At 41.3% G+C, this 16,904-nt stretch overlaps 1 protein-coding gene across 4 annotated transcripts in view; it reads right to left on the bottom strand.

Annotated features, from left to right (window-relative positions):
- The window catches only part of EYS (eyes shut homolog), a 490,906-nt gene that overhangs the window by 287,443 nt on the left and 186,559 nt on the right, over window positions 1–16,904 (bottom strand). For all 4 annotated transcript variants that reach the window (XM_079970286.1, XM_079970287.1, XM_079970288.1 and 1 more), the window contains 3 exons: window positions 5,173–5,297; window positions 3,334–3,458; window positions 671–902 (listed from right to left, as the gene is read on the bottom strand). In XM_079970286.1, the coding sequence (XP_079826412.1) occupies window positions 671–902; window positions 3,334–3,458; window positions 5,173–5,297 (482 nt within the window). The remainder of the gene's footprint in view (window positions 1–670; window positions 903–3,333; window positions 3,459–5,172; window positions 5,298–16,904) is intronic.

Here is a 16,904-nt window from a genome sequence, read left to right as displayed (position 1 = left end):
GCCACTGCATTTAAGATACTATTCCATTTTTAATGGTTTCCATGCTAGCGGATTCTTTTCCTTTCTGAATTTGAAGCACAAAGGAGTGAGAAAAAAAGCGGAAATGTGCAAAACCCGGAGGAGCTTGTTACAGGCATTCTTATGTATGAAAACATCAAGAGGTTGGGAAAAGATGCACACAAGAAAGATACGTGCCAGGGAAAGGAAAGGCAAGTTTCTCAAAGCGCCGTCATCTGCCTTCCAGTCTGAAGAGGATTGCACTAACAGAGGGGGCAGAGACGTATTAGGGAGCATACAAAGTCACACATATTAGCCAAGCTCAAATGAAAAGCTAAACAAGTTGTGGAAAAATGCAATTCTCTATACAGTGTAGGCCAACAGCTGGAGTGGAGAGGGGGATATTGTCCCTGAGTGCTTTTGCACTCAGTCCACCAGGAGTTCTAATAAACAAAGAATGGCATTCAAATTGACAGAGACAAGACAGGTGCTTAGTTAAAGAGAGCAGAATTCAGAGTTTGGGGAGGGGGACCCTGAAAGAATACAGACGAGAAACACAGAATACAGAAGACATTAATCCTTATAAAAATAATTTAAAACTGCACACACTGAAAGGGCAGGGTTTCATTTAGAACCTCTCAGCCTTTTATTCATAATACTTGTACTTTCTTACCTGTGGAAGTTTGAAAAATATAAAGGTCAGAAGGCGAGGGGCTTGGATGGGCTGATGCAAGGCCTCTCTGTAATGGCTCACTAGGGGGCACTCCTTCCATTTTGATGATGGTTTGTCCCCTTTGGGGGACTGCAGGTAAACAGGTGATATTGTTTATTCCATCCACACAGAGAAACCCAGCAGGGCAGGTACGTATTAAGCAATCATCGTAATTAAGCTCACAGCTTCGGCCCTAGAGGAGAAGTTTTTAAAAAGTCATTATGAAGGCCATTTCCATTTCCTTGTCACATTAAATGGTTCAAATTATTGCTTTCTTTTGATTCCGCCTCCCTCCCCCCCCCCCACTCAAAGAGAAAAGAAAGAGATACTGTCTTATTTCAGCTGGGCAGACTGCACTTCCCAAAATTAATTTAAGCCCACTGAGATTTTTCCCTTTATTGATTTCATGACAGAGACCCAGGCTTTTCAATTGCAATTTAATTATGGCATTTTGACTTCCAATCAGTTCAAAGAGCAAACTACCGGTATTAAAATAAAGATTCCATCTCACAGTCCCTATCACATTCTATATCCTAAAACAGTTTTGTTCCCAAGTTGTCTGCCTTTTAAAGTTAACAGTATGCTTCTCGGAGATTGAACCAAAGTGATATACAAGGGTGTAAACAAAAAATATGTTCTGATGCTATAATTACTTTATGTTGTACTGTCTGAAAAGTACACAGTTTATTCCACACTTTAACTTGATTTGTGCAGTATGAGGATGTCACATCCTTACAAAGCAGGTTGCAATACACTGAAATTGAATTATCTCTTGGGGGATCAAGAAATGTGTTGCCTGTCTAAGGAGCCACAGGATGGTGTTTGCTATGGCATGCCGATCTTTCCTTTCTTTCCATTGAGTATGCATTCTTTGCAAAGCCTGCCTACTAGTCACAGCACCATTGCAAGAGTTGCAAATACTATCATAGCTAGGGATGGAATTTTCTGAAAATATCAATATCAACATTGTGCACGCAGATTTATTTTTTTAAAATTCCTACCTTGCATCTTGGTCTCGACACACAGTTAGCACTAGGCCTGTTTGACCTTTTCTTCTCTCTGTGTTCAAGGTATGTGTGTTTCTGCTCAGTTGTGCCTTTATGCAAATAGAAAGACTCCTTCCATTTGTGGAAGAGTCTTTGAACTAGTGAAGGCGTCCAATAATGGAAGAGGAAGGGAGGGGATATTCAGATTTCTCCTTCTCCATGCAGGTTTGTGCCACCTTTCAGAGGGTTCCTCAACCATCCAGATCAGATTGTCTGGAAGGGGCAGAAAGGGAATGCATGGGGGAGCAGGAACAGATAAGTATCTTTTCCCCTCCATCCACTAGTGGGTTAAAAGTCCTTCTACTCATGGAATGGAACAATTGGATTCCACCCATATAGCCCACATGTCCGATGATATAGTGTTTGGTCCAGAAAACCTTGTGCCAACATGAATATCCTGCTCTGTAAAAGTTCCCCTTCTCCTTGCTTATCTTTTCTCAAAAATAAGTGGCTAATGTCCCCTGAAAGCCCCAGCCTGAAGCTTCAAATGAGAACTATCAGGCAAAATAATTCCAGCCGGCCCTTCCTTTCGTTTTTATTTATCCAAAGCATCTTTTTCTATTAAAAAAGTCCAAGTTGTGCGTTGACAGAGATGAAATAATGTAGTTGTTCAGCTCTTTGAGATTTCAAATTGATGTATTATATAATTAAACTATTGGGGAGTGATACTAAATAAACCACGTACGTAAATCACTTTGATCTTAACCATTTTTTTCTTCTTCAAACAGCAGTTTCTTCCCTATTCGTGTCTCTCTCCCCACACCCGCAACAGTAGGAAAAGAATGGGATTCATCTGAATAACTGCTTGCATATCTTGGGAGATTTATTGTAAAGCTGACAAATAAATAATGCATATCTACTGAACAGGAAATTTGTTGTGCATTATTAGCCAGAAATCCAAATTCAGCAAGAGCAATCTGCGCAAGGTAACAGGATAAAATCTGGTGCGAGTAGAACAGGCAGGATAAAATCACTACGGCAAAGAAACAGGTTTGTATACATGGACACAATTCCTGGCTCAAGTGTAAAAAAGGTTAATGAAGTGGGAAGGGTGGATTTAAACAGAGCACCCTTAGGAAACAGAATATTCTGCACCTTGATTGGATTATGGATGCAGGGTGCTTTCCCCTCTTCTACAGTTGCTTTTTTTTTTTTAAACAACACAGCCATAGAGTTGTGGTGTCAGGGTGTGCGTGTGTCACAGCTCAAGAGTGATTCAGCAAACCTAAGCAGCACTAGACACTTGACTGGTGCTGTTACAGCCAGTTTATAGCACAAAGGTAATTTTCCATTGGGGATTATATAAACCTAAAACTCCAAATTTTTGACAAACTACATGGAAGAATCCAGATATACCCCTGCCAGGGAAACATTCAGCTCTTCCCATAAATAATAGATAAAGAGGAGGACACCTGTGTGACTGCACCACTTTGCACAACAGATGAGGACTCAAACAGAGCAACACAAGAAGGAGAAGCAGGCAAAATCCCTCTTCCCTGATACTTAGTTTTCCATGCGCAGAGAGGACTGTGGGTATGTGCAATCATAACACATCTAGCAAGATTTTCAATAGCATACCACAAATCCAGGTTTGCAGTAACAGGTGTAGCCAAAGCCTGGTTCATTCTGGATGCAAATCCCATGCATGCAGGGATTTGATGCACATTCATTGATATCCTCTTCACAACGGAAGCCTTCCCAGCCTGTTAGAATGAAAAAAAAGTGACCTTTGCTATTGTAAAAACCATGTTAAAAGTCTTTCTCTCTGTGTGTACACATCCAAATCTCTTGATAAGTCTCCCCTGCCCCATTCAAACAAAATAGTAAAAAATAAAACACGGACCAAGTGTCCCTATTTTCCAGTTCCCTAGTGCGCATCACCATGCCTGCTTGGCCCTGTGTTGAGCAGGGAGAAGTGAAGGGAGTTTGTACTCACATTTGCCTTCTGCCCCATCTGACTGAGAACCCAAAGTTACATGCATCCCTCGTCAACGCAGAGGATTCTGCTGGTGTTCAAGTGAATGTGAGCAAACAAAACAAAAACTTCAGAACTCTGCTCAACACAGGAAGGTCAAGGACTGGGAAGACGGGGGGGGGGGGGCGCAGGGAGGCAGATGTGGGGGGGGGGCAGCGCCTAGGGCTGGCATGTGTAGCTTTATGCTTACTACATGTGGGGAGATTTCCTGTTCATGCAGAACCTAAACACCACCAGTAACATCCTACACAAAACTCTTGTTTGCTGTATTTTTAGGACAAACAATTAAAAATGCATGTTTCCCTAAGAACAGAAAGCCAAGATAGAAAAAAAATACTATGGCATGCTTCTCAAATATATCACACATGCAATATGTGAGATATATTTATATAATACACCCCCCCCCATCTAACTGATTTCAATGGAAGAGTGTTAATCATATGTGTCTAAATCTCTCTCCTCTTAATCTTTCCAAGTGCTTAATGCTGGCTCAGTGGTGCCCATTAAGAATCTAACAACAGTGAGGCAAACTATCAACATTGTCCTTTCTAAAGCAGCCATTGGAAGCTCCCATTTTGATCAGAGCAGTGACTATGAAGAAACTGGATCCCCTTCCCTCAATGTGCCTGCTTTAATATGAAAATGAAAATGTCGGCATATCTCAAAGGAGTCAACTCTTAGGGGCATTGCCATTCAAATGGTGTGTGTGCACTGCATCAGGTGATCAATTATGTGGGGTGGGGTTTATCTGTCCTCCCCCCAATATTTTATTCATGTTGGCACCCCTGACATACCTGGTTACAGATTCCTCACATCCCAAGTGTGCTGCATAAATAAGGGTCAATTGCTGCCAATAGGAATACGGCCACGGAAGGCCAGAATCCAAGGAGCTGCTTTAGACATGACTTTTGATCAGCAGGTCCCTTGTGCTATTTCAATATGCTATTGAAAGCCCCCCCTCAGTTTTGTAAGACTGTCTGAAATGATCCCATTAGATGTGTCCAATTCCAAGAACTGTCTTAACTCAAAGTGCAAACAATTTGTTCCACCATTTTCTTTCACAGTAATGTTTAATCATTTTGTTTAAACCATGGCACAATTAACCACTTTAAAATGCAAATTAAAACACCCCATTCTACCTTTGGACTTCAAACAATATTTTAAGTGCATTCAGTGGCTTCCCTTGAAAAGTGTCTGTTTTGATCAAGAGGTTACATCAATTTGCACCTCGGAATCACTCTGGAAGCAAGACAATCAGAGTTTCCACATGCATTACTTTCTGTTTACAGAAAAGCATTAGCTCCAGAGCTTAATTTCCAGTATGTGCTGCTTTATCTTGGTATGTAAAAAAAGAATGTTCTTTGCATTCAAAAGTCCTTCAGGAGTTAAATCCTTTATGACACGAAAATGCTTTTAATTCAAAATATCATTTCAGTGGTTACCTTCCTGACATCTGCAGAAGTATCCATTAATAAGGTCTTCACAGATGGCGCCATGCTGGCAAGGTGATGAGATGCACTCATTAATGTCTGCTTCACAAAACTGACCAGAGAATCCATCCAGGCATCTAAAGATTTAATAAATTCCATAGTACAATATAAACATAGTGCAGTATAGTACAGTTGGTTTTTTTTCTTGAATAAATATTTTATTTATATATTTTTGACACATTCAATCTTAGTTTAGACTACTTTTTGTTAGATAACCACCACCTATTATGTTATTTGTACATTCGCATTGTTCATCCTAGAGGACCAACCTTGGCCCAGAAACCACGCTTACGGGCTGCCAAGTTGCACTGAGGAAAACCTCTTCCCCTTTCATGACCACATGACACTTGCTTTTAAGATCCATTTCAGTCTACTTTACAACACAGCATTGTGGCAGAAAACAATCTGAGGGCCTACACAAATTATTGTAACCTGGGGGTTGATGGATTTTTTTGCTGGACTATTGATTTTGTGGGACTTCTCAACCGCTTTCCATGTTTTCAGGCATCAAGTTCTTCTGGGGTGTCTTGATGGATTCAGGGCATCACTTTGTGATGGTTCCACTTCCATGAAATGAGATGGGATATGCTCAGTAGGCAGAGATCATGGCTAGGTGGCCCACGCATGAGACAGGCAGAGGCAGCTACCTCAGGCGGCAGAACCCCAAGAGAAGGCACCTTCACAGGAACCCTGCCCACTGAGATCTCATGATATCTTGTACCCACCATTGCTGTTTTGTGGGTGCTGCAGCATGATCCAGGTAAAGGAGGCTTGGGGGGCAGGGCTTTGGCAACAGCGGGACAGCACCTTCCTATTTCACCTCAGATGGCGAAACGGGATTGGGCTGCCCCTGCCAGAAATGCCATAGCTTCTGCTTCTTCCGAGGAGATGTGCTGTGTGGGGTTCACCAGATTGCACTGTCCAACTCACAGTGTTTAATATTTATATGAAACTTGGAAAGACCATCCATTTATTTGCAGTGAGATGCCATAAGAATCCCTCTTATCTTTCTTTTTTCAGCAAATCCAGGTACACTCACAACAGCTTTATCTCCTACTTCAGCTGGAGATTTTAAAGGGCAGTGCCTGGTGTCCAATATCAGGTAGGAATTCAGTTTCCGAGTATATTTGCTTTGGAACAGTGTCAGAATGATCATTAAAAAATGAAAGGAAATGCAAGTGTGCATTTAATTGACCTTAGCAATGTACTATAGCAAGAATACTCCTGCCAGACTATAACGGCAGTTTAAGAAGGTCAGTGATTCAAAGTACAGGCATCTTTGAAGAAAACCCACAAAACAGCAGATTTAACAGGGAACACGGCAACAGATATTAAGTTTATTTCCAAAGTCTTTTTTAGTCAATAATGTGCTTATAACATAAGTTTGCATCTCTACTGATAAAACACCAACCTGAAAGCTATAGATCTTATGGCCATAGTCGTTATTTGCTCCCCAAATCAGGCTGAGAATGAAAGCAAAGAGTCTCTTCCCCAGCTGTAGGGCAGCTTCATATGTTCATATATCCAGAGGTTATCAACAAAGCTTACCTGTCTTCTGGTTGAACAACTCCCTTCAGTCTTATATTGGGCCTGCGACTCTCCAAATGTCAAACTATCTCCCCCCGATCCAATTCTAATCCATATCCTGCTGTAGCCCATTGTTCTTTGTCTCTGTTTCTCACCTGTACCCTTTTCTCATCTCCTTTCATCTCTCTGGTGACATTTCACAGCTTATGAATAATTTGTATAACTGCCAGGTTGAAGGCTACCATCTCAAAAACACTCTTCCTCAAACGCGGGAGTTTGCTGAGGTTATTCAGGAGCAATTAACAGCAATTGAAGTTACTGAGACCATGCCTGCACCAAAACGTTTACCTGTTTGCTAAGCACGCTCTGTCTAGATAAATGGGCAGGAACCTATTACTACGTTTGCTTGGGATTCCAATTTGTCTGAATGCATCTTAATCCTCAAGAGTAAGAAAATGGTTGGAAGAATATTTTTTCTCCCTCTAATAATTAGGGCTCCGAAGAGAGTAACAAATCAAAATGAAAGACGTTGCTTCCGAGTTCCCGTGAAATAAGATAGCCCAGTGAAAAGTTCTTTTGACATTCGTCCTGATTTCCTCCCCATTCAAATCTGCATTTTCTGTGCAGAATAAATCTTGTTAACTACTCCACTCTAACAGGCCAGTTCTGTCACTGGAAATTTATATTGGGGTGGCTATACATTATTAACAAGCTATGAAAAGTCACAGGCGAAATGTCATGGCAGCTGAGATATAGCAGCACCTTGGGATTCATATTGCAAACAGTTTAGTTTTAATCATCTTGGACCACGAGGTGCCTTGACATTTGAGGGGCAACTTTTTCCTTTTTAACTTCAACTGGAGTCAGACCTCTATTATCTCAGCCATAATTTTCAGTCTCGGCAGTGATAGAATGTTTTACCTCCTAAATTAAAAATGTGGAAAAAAAATCGATCTATCACAGACCTTATTGTTCATTTAATCAATGCTCACATGCAGGCTTAAAGAAGTAGAGCAAGGTCAGCTGATAATTCTAGCACCTGCAGGACGATTCAGTGCAATGTGTGACCACTATTACATGAATGCCACTGGCTGAACTATACTAAAGAGAGAGGACAAATCTTGATTTATTTCTTATTAGAGGAAGGGGAAATGTGGGTGGGCTTTGTAACTGAGAGCGATACTGCAATCCCATCCTACAATCACCTCTCTTATATCACCAAATATAAATCTGATGTGCTAAATTAATGTACAAATATAATCACATTTTTCTAATATGAAGCATTTTCTTCTTCTTCTTCATTTTTTGCAGTTCAGAGGCACGACACAGCTGGTAGAAATCCACCATGCCGGTCCGGCTATTCAAAGGGATCACATTAACTATCTGAGCCACATTCAGTGCAAAGTGTGACCATTATTATATGAAGGCCACTGGCTGAACTATACCAAAGAGAGAGAACAAATCTTGATGTATTTCTTTTTAAAAGGAGGAGGGGAGTGGACTTCATAATTAAGAGTGATACTGCAATCCCATCCTATGAACACCTCCATTATATCACCCAAGTATCAAGCTATAGTGCTAAATTAATGTACAAATACAGTATAACAATCTTTTACACACACACACACACACACAAAACAGCAGTACAGAGACAAGATGTAGCTGGTAGAAATAGGTTGGCTGTTCAAAGAATTGCACTACTAACAGGCAAAATAAATGAAACAAGTGCTTTTTCCTTAGCTAAATAATAAAAAGGAGCATTGTTCTCGAATATAAAAATGCAGTAGATGTTTGAAATCCCAGCTCCATCAAACATGCATCTGACAAGCTGAAAGCTCTTTCATGCTTTCAGCAGTTACACAGAAATGTTTCAAGTCTGGGGTTTTCTTTCAGCGCTTTTGATTTCTTTCAAACCTGCCTAATTTTTTTTGTTACCTTTTTATTCTCTTATTATTCTTTATATCCAGCCACAGACTAATTGCCAACTTCCTTTTAATATAGAAATCAGATTGTGAGCTCCATTATAAAGGAGTAGTCCTTTTATCAGGATGTACAAAGCTTTCAATATTGCAAAAGACTTAGTCTAATAGCATCTCGCGCAAGGAATTTAAGCCTGTTGTCTGTTGCTTCCATTCCATGCCTGCTTTGCAAGATTATTGCATATATTCTTATATATATTTACAGTGCATGTTTCTTCCCATTGCAATTCCACTGAGTGGTTCAACAAAGAGAGAATTGGGTCTTCTGAACAATCCCTGGTACATGGTGCAATATTATGTGAATTCATTCATGACATTTTCCATTACCATTTGCTTCCAACAGAACATACACTAGAAGGGCAAGTATCTGCCCCAAGTATTTATTCTAACGACACTCTTAAAATGATAATCATCACAATAAAATTGTCCTTTGAAGTACAAGGCGCTGAGGAGATCTAATTCTCAAAGTACAACCCTGAAACATGGCCAATAATATGACACGTTATATAAGGTTGACATTTGGGGAAATGTAAACCTTAGCCTGCTGCCAGCCTTCACCTTCTCAGCCAAATGAACCAAGTGGAAGGATGCCTGGGAGCTTGCTGACAATTTGAAAAAAAAGATTCTGTGAAGTGTTTTCCTTAGGGTTCTTCCCCTTAACTTCACAACTTGTGCTGGTTTGTAGCAGCCTAGGTTCCTCTCTCCCACGCTTAAGTCCCAATTTCTGTATTGACATGCTAGGTTGATGTTAATATGCAGTGTAATTTTATCATAGTTCTCATAATTACTGCCACTCACTAAAGCAAAGGACTAATCAATCAAATCTTTATTACAGTCACAGACCAGCATAACAATGGACTAAAGAAGAGGTTTGGTTTACACGAGATCTTAGGATAGCCCCCTATAGCTGGTGAGCCACCAAGGAAAACACACCTTGGTGTCCATGTATTGTGGCTTATGGAATACTTGAAAACTCTCTTTTTTGTACAATCCACAGCAGGAAGCAACAGTACAAGATTAATCAAGCCCCAGGCAGACCAGAATCCATTACTTTGTTGACTTGGATGCCATATGATGTGATTTACGCAACAGTTTTCTAAGATCTCCAAGGAGATTCCCTAAGATTTCCAATGAGAGGCTTCTACATGCTTCCAAAGGAGTATAAATATGCCTTGAAAAGCCGCATGATCATTTGGAATTAGCAATTCTATGAGACCTCAACACAAACTGAGATGACAGAAATATCACAGATGTTTTATTGGACAATATCTCATGCCCTGAATAAGAAGACACTGAAAAGATCCAGGTGACTTCAATAGGGTATTTTACTAGTGCAGTTGCCCAAAGTTTCTCTGCTAACCCATGTGGTGTGTGACTACACTTCAAGGGGATATGTCATCAGTGTGCACTGTGGAGGAGAGAGCCAACTATGTGGACAGCCATCTATAATACTACCCTAAAAATTACCACTTAGGTCTTATCCACACTTCCTCTTGTCACACTATTCGCCTGGCGAAAAAATGCTCTTTAGTGCTCAATTGGAGCAAACAACAATCAGGTTTTCTGTGGAATGCAGTTTGTTCCAACTTAGAGCTGAAGAGTGGATTTTCCCTGGAAAAGGAGTGGGGCAAGGAGAAAACTGCTTGGACCCATGCTTTCTAAGCATGGGAGAAGCAGAAGTGTGGACAAGCCCTTACTCTGTATGCCCCAGTAGAGATAGCAAATCCACACGCACTTCCTCCCCTGAACTGAAGTGAGAAAACCTGTGAGCAAGCCCTTAAATCATTTCTTGACTATGTGAAATAGGTAGCAGAAGCAGCAACAGCAAGGTATCCCAAATGCAAAAATAATGCAGGTGGTCACCTGGACTGGATTCATACCATAATGGTCACATTTTATCCTGTTGAAATAAGTAGGAATAAAGTTAGTGATGCTCCAACCCAATATTTTCATTCATGCCAATGAAGTGCAGTAGTGTGTGTCAGAGTATATTATACATTGTCACAGAAGATGATATGCTATCTCTCTCAGAGAAACCATTTGGGAGCGCAGTATTGTCTTGTGTTGGCCCTGATCACCAAACTTCTTATATTTGGGGCCTCATGAGGACCAATATATTTTCTAGCATCAAATTCTTATTGTTTTCACAAATCCCTCTCTCTCCACACACATTTTCTATTGCTCCTGTATCCCTTTCTTTATTGTTGTCATGCAATCCTTAGTTTATGAAAGTGTTTGATTAGGCTTTCAAGTATTGCCTTTTTCCCAGACAAATAAAAACACACTGGCTCTTTTTTATTCAAGAAAAAGCTTTCTTTTGTCTCAGTAGTCTGAAACAGCAGTGTCATCTATCTTTGTTCCTACTGAAAGCCTTCTGTAATTAATTCCCACCAAGTATTAACTCAGATGAACTACAAACATCCCCTCCACTGGGTAAAATACTAATCCCTTTGCAGGGGAAGAATCTACCTTGAAGGGAGGTATGGAAGACTTCCTTCATGTCTGCAAACTTACAAAGCTGAAATCCATGTTTACTCTTCAAAGAACCAACTTTTCAGAGGTTCCAGTTTCTCCCATTTGAATTTTATGCCTGGTTTTGAATACTTCAGTCTCTCTCACTTCTCCCCCCATGAAGAACATTAACTAGTGTTTTGGACAGAAAAATCTAGGCTTTATTCATATGAAACTTTTTCTATGGACTTCGGATAGGGTTGGCATTCAAAGAATCTGAGATGGTGAACAAATCTGGTGTATAGTTGACTGAAAGAAATCCAATACTGAATGTAACACCATCTTTAATTATTTATTTAACTCATGCTGTTTAACTCATATAGCTGAGCTTTAGGAAATGTTAACTAATTTGTTTAGGTATTAAGAGATATTTTAAAGTATTGTAAGTTAAAAGCTCACTGTGGTTAATTATTATCTCTGTATAGGAACTGTAGCATTGTGATTTGATGTTAAGATAAAAAAGTTGAGGCCATGTTGCTCCTACAGCTGTCTGTCTACAAGTTTTTAATTTTCTTTTTTAAAAGAGAAAAATCACTGGAGGTGAAAAAAGAAAGAAACCCAGCTACTACCCAATTTTCTCCCACCGGTTTAAAATAATCCTGGATTATTTTAAATAGCACGAATTCCGAAATAATGAGAACTAAGAAAATTCAGCATCATTGTATGCAGAGGCTCTTTCCACCGTCATGTGGGAGGGATATATACTTGATGTGATCCTAACTGACATAAATGCAGAGGCAATCAGAGGTAATAATTCATAACTCATTAATCTTGATATTTGTTACTAGGCCTAACACTGTATGTCTCACATCAGTGCCTTAAAGCACATTTGACAAACAATGCATGTCATTAATCAACATTAGAAAACAAGTTACAGCTGAATAAATACAAACATCTGCCTCCCCCTCCCCCGAAAGTTTTGCTTTGTTTTGTCAGTTTTAATGGGCACTCTAGCAATTGACACAGGAGTAAAACCCCAGTTGTAATTGGCATAATTATCAGCAGTTATTTTCAGAGATCCTTTCCCCCCTTTTATCATTGCCAAAACGAAAAGCCTGCCTGGAAAGGGAAGTTATTTTTTTTCTGCGAGAAAAAAACCCATGACTGGGTGGCATTTCTGACTACAGTTGTGCAGTCAGAATGTAAAAGTTGCACAGCTGGCTAAGAACTCCCAGTTAATATTTAGAACCTACTTCCACTGGCAGCAGGAAACAATCCATCTGTGTCACTGCTCAGAAAATAACAGCAACAAAAGTTCTTGTGAAAGACTTGACCTTTGAGTCAGAGGGGCAGTTTGCATGCTTTGTAGCAAATTGATCCTCTGGTGTCTCCATAGATCAAGGATGCAGAACCTTACTAGCCTGGTGGGCTGGACTGTTATCTCCTTCACCCCACCCAGGACCAGTCTGACAGGAGGTTGGAGCTGCTCACCTGTCAATCACCTAACATCATAGGGGTGTTCAAAAGCCCCTTTCAAAGCTGATTGCCAGCTCCTTGGATGATTGTTGGATCTTCAGAACCCCCACTGATAATTCAGGCTAAGGTAGAGAACTCTGAGAGGGGCTTCTGCAGATGTCTTGAGACTCCCTTCTCAAAACATCATGCTGCCCTGCATTTTGAAATGGACTTTGCAGGCACCACCAATCAGCTGACAGCTACTTCCTACAAATACCCTTTTCACCAAGCCCTCCCCTTACCTGCCTCACATCTGACATTATGCACAATGCCAGGGATGGAGCAGGTGGATGTGACTTGGGTGAAATGGCCTTGTGGAAAAGTCTAATTAGGCCTACAGGCCAGAGGATACCCCAACCCACCCCTAGCAGTAGATGGTCCATGTTGTGAGTTTTTCTACTTATCAAAACTTCCCTACCAAATAAAGCTGACACTATTGTGATTTGCCTCTGAATGATTTGTTGTCCATGCAACATGCAACATCCTATATATATTTACTGCTCTTCTTGGTGTTTATCTTTATTTTCTGTTAAGTGAGGAGGAATTAAGGTAAAGGTACCCCTGCCCGTACGGGCCAGTCTTGACAGACTCTGGGGTTGTGCGCCCATCTCATTTAAGAGGCCAGGGGCCAGCGCTGTCCTGAGACACTTCCGGGTCACGTGGCCAGCGTGACATCGCTGCTCTGGCGAGCCAGAGCCGCACACGGAAACGCCGTTTACCTTCCCGCTGGTAAGCGGTCCCTATTTATCTACTTGCACCCGGAGGTGCTTTCGAACTGCTAGGTTGGCAGGCGCTGGGACCGAGCAGCGGGAGCGCACCCCGCTGCAGGGATTCGAACCGCCGACCTTTCGATCGGCAAGTCCTAGGCGCTGAGGCTTTAACCCACAGCGCCACCTGCGTCCCTGAGGAGGAATTAAAGAATCTTTTATTGAGGGTGAAAGAGGAGAGTGCAAAATATGGTCTGAAGCTCAACATCAAAAAAAAACGAAGATCATGGCTACTGGTCCCATCACCTCCTGGCAAATAGAAGGGGAAGAAATGGAGGCAGTGAGAGATTTTACTTTCTTGGGCTCCATGATCACTGCAGATGGTGACAGCAGCCACGAAATTAAAAGACGCCTGCTTCTTGGGAGAAGGGCAATGACAGGCCTAGACAGCATCTTGAGAAGTAGAGACATCACCTTGCCAACAAAGGTCCGTATAGTTAAAGCTATGGTTTTCCCAGTAGTGATGTATGGAAGTGAGAGCTGGACCATAAAGAAGGCTGATCGCCGAAGAATTGATGCTTTTGAATTATGGTGCTGGAGGAGACTCTTGAGAGTCCCATGGACTGCAAGAAGATCAAACCTCTCCATTCTGAAGGAAATCAGCCCTGAGTGCTCACTGGAAGGACAGATTGTGAAGCTGAGGCTCCAGTACTTTGGCCACCTCATGAGAAGAGAAGACTCCCTGGAGAAGACCCTGATGTTGGGAAAGATGGAGGGCACAAGGAGAAGGGGGCGACAGAGGACGAGATGGTTGGATAGTGTTTTTGAGGTTACCAGCATGAGTCTGACCAAGCTGCGGGGGGCAGTGGAGGACAGGAGGGCCTGGCGTTCTCTGGTCCATGGGGTCACGAAGAGTCGGACACGACTAAACGACTAAACAACAACAACAACAAAAGTTAGTGTTTTAGTAATTTTACGATTGAAACTGGGATGCCTTTTTGATTGTAATAAAGTGAAGACTATAAATATTTTAAATGCATGCCACACATACACATTCACACACACACTGCATGCAAAAGCTCCAGCACTTGTTAGCTCTGTGGTAAAAAAAGAGGAAAAAGTCTGAATCTAGATTTTCTTATAAGCTAATAGAAGTCAAACTGAATACATATCATTTTGCACGTTCCTCTTCCACATTCCAATAAAGCCTGTGTTGCTATCTACTTGAATGACAAGTATGACAAATTGCCATGGAGAAACTTGTAAATAGCAAGTCATAATTCTTACTGAAATCTATACTATTTCACATTGATGACAGGCTCTCCAGTGTAATTTTCCAGCATAATCATTTATGAATTATCAGTTATTAGCATAAGGAGAGTTTCTGATGACATTTTCATTGTTTTTCCTTTTTCAGCAATTCATCAAAAGGATTTTTTTTGTTTTGATTTTGTAAATATGCTTTGGTTTGACGTTGCATTAACCTATATTTCAGTTGAACTAAACCCAGCAAACTTCATTACAACACAGGTGTTTGAATGATCACTCAGCAGTAAGTACCTCAAGAAGGTCTACGCATAAATGATAGGTCAACCTACTTATAATCCCTCAGCAAGCGGTGAAGCAGGCAGTAGTTTTAGACATCATAGTGAAGCCAGGTAGGCAGATATACAGCAACCAGGTTCTGTTGTCCTTTGTACAGTTGGTGTCATTGCGGGGCAGTTAAGGGCAACCGCAAGACCATTTGAACAATGCAAGAATTCTCCTGTGCCTTAGGTAACAATGTATTTGTTACGGGCCGTTGCACACACTTGCTTGAACGAGTTATCCATGGTGTGAAGGCATGTGTCTATTTGAGCACTCTACTCATGCCTGCAGTACAACACAGGCTTCTGAACTGAAGCAGCTTCAGTAGTCCTGGTGGAATATATTATATATATATATTCCTAGAAGTTGATGGAGGCAACTCTTCCCTCCTGGTATGCTTGGACCTTTGGTGTGTAGCTTTTTGTACAGTGGATCATGTCAATCTGTCAACCCCAGCGTGAACTGCTAGCAATGAGTGTCAGGTCTGGGTCTTGAGTGCTTCTGTTCGTTCTTTCTTTTCCAGAACACACTCAAAAGTTCACTGTCAATGACATGCCCTTGGTTGTTTTGAGGGTTCTACTACACAAGCCTCAGCTCAGCCCAGACTTTTCAAATCTCTCTGAGCCATGGAGCTTTGAAGAAGAGATGATCAGATCTTCCTCATTCCATTCTGTTACTTTCGGGGAGATTTTTTTTCACATCCAAGTATTCTGCCTGACAACCTTCACTGATCTTCTGGAGGGTTGTTGGTTGTTGATTTTTTAGTTCTAAAAGAATTAAGATTTTGATGTGCAATATCCCTCTACACTAGGTAAAACAAAGTAGTTAGACCAGGCTACATAATCTGTGATATACCACTTTTATGGCACCCACAAGGGCCTACAGAAATGTCTTGCTTGTACTACCTGGCTGGAACTGCAAGAAGATGATTGAAAAAAATGGAACAGTAATCAGGGGCATGATTTGCAATGGACAGCCAACTGCACTCATGTTCAGGTACACATCACATGAAGAAAAATTGCCACCATATATCCTGGCATTTATCCTAAGTTTAAAAGGCTATAATATAACTGAAATGTATTATAAATTTCAGCAGAAGCTTTATCCATATAATGGGGTTTAGGAGAGCTATGTTATATTAAGGGATGAATGAATGAATCTATCTATCTATATCTATCTATCTATCTATCTATCTATCTATCATCTATCATCTATTTCTAGTCTGCTCCTTTTTCACATGTGTTCACTCATAAGGCCATCACATTCCATTTCTGCATTTTAAAAAATCTGCAGGATTTTTTTCCATTTAAACACGTATTTCAAATGTATTTCCCCCCAAACAGCACCCATGCATTATTTGAGCCAAAAACTGTAATGTTCAAAAGCTGGTGGATAACTAATTAATCATCTATACATTAGTCCTACAGGTACAGATAATGTCAGTTGCACTGGAATTCACTAATATAAAATTCCTCAAGCATCTCTACTTATATTCCAGTCCCAGATACATTTACTTGGAAGAAAGAGGAGCTGATTTCAAATGAATTTACTTCCAAGTAAGTATGCTAAGGATTAAAGGTAAAGGTAAAGGTACCCCTGCCCGTACGGGCCAGTCTTGACAGACTCTGGGGTTGTGCGCCCATCTCACTTAAGAGGCCAGGGGCCAGCGCTGTCCGGAGACACTTCCGGGTCACGTGGCCAGCGTGACATCGCTGCTCTGGCGAGCCAGAGCCGCACACGGAAACGCTGTTTACCTTCCCGCTGGTAAGCGGTCCCTATTTATCTACTTGCACCCGGAGGTGCTTTCGAACTGCTAGGTTGGCAGGCGCTGGGACCGAGCAGCGGGAGCGCACCCCGCCGCAGGGATTCGAACCGCCGACCTTTCGATCGGCAAGCCCTAGGCGCTGAGGCTTTAACC

Source organism: Podarcis cretensis (genome assembly GCF_951804945.1).
Source record: "Podarcis cretensis genome assembly, chromosome: 3".
NCBI lineage: Eukaryota > Metazoa > Chordata > Lepidosauria > Squamata > Lacertidae > Podarcis > Podarcis cretensis.
This window is presented reverse-complemented; position numbering and strand designations above follow the sequence as displayed.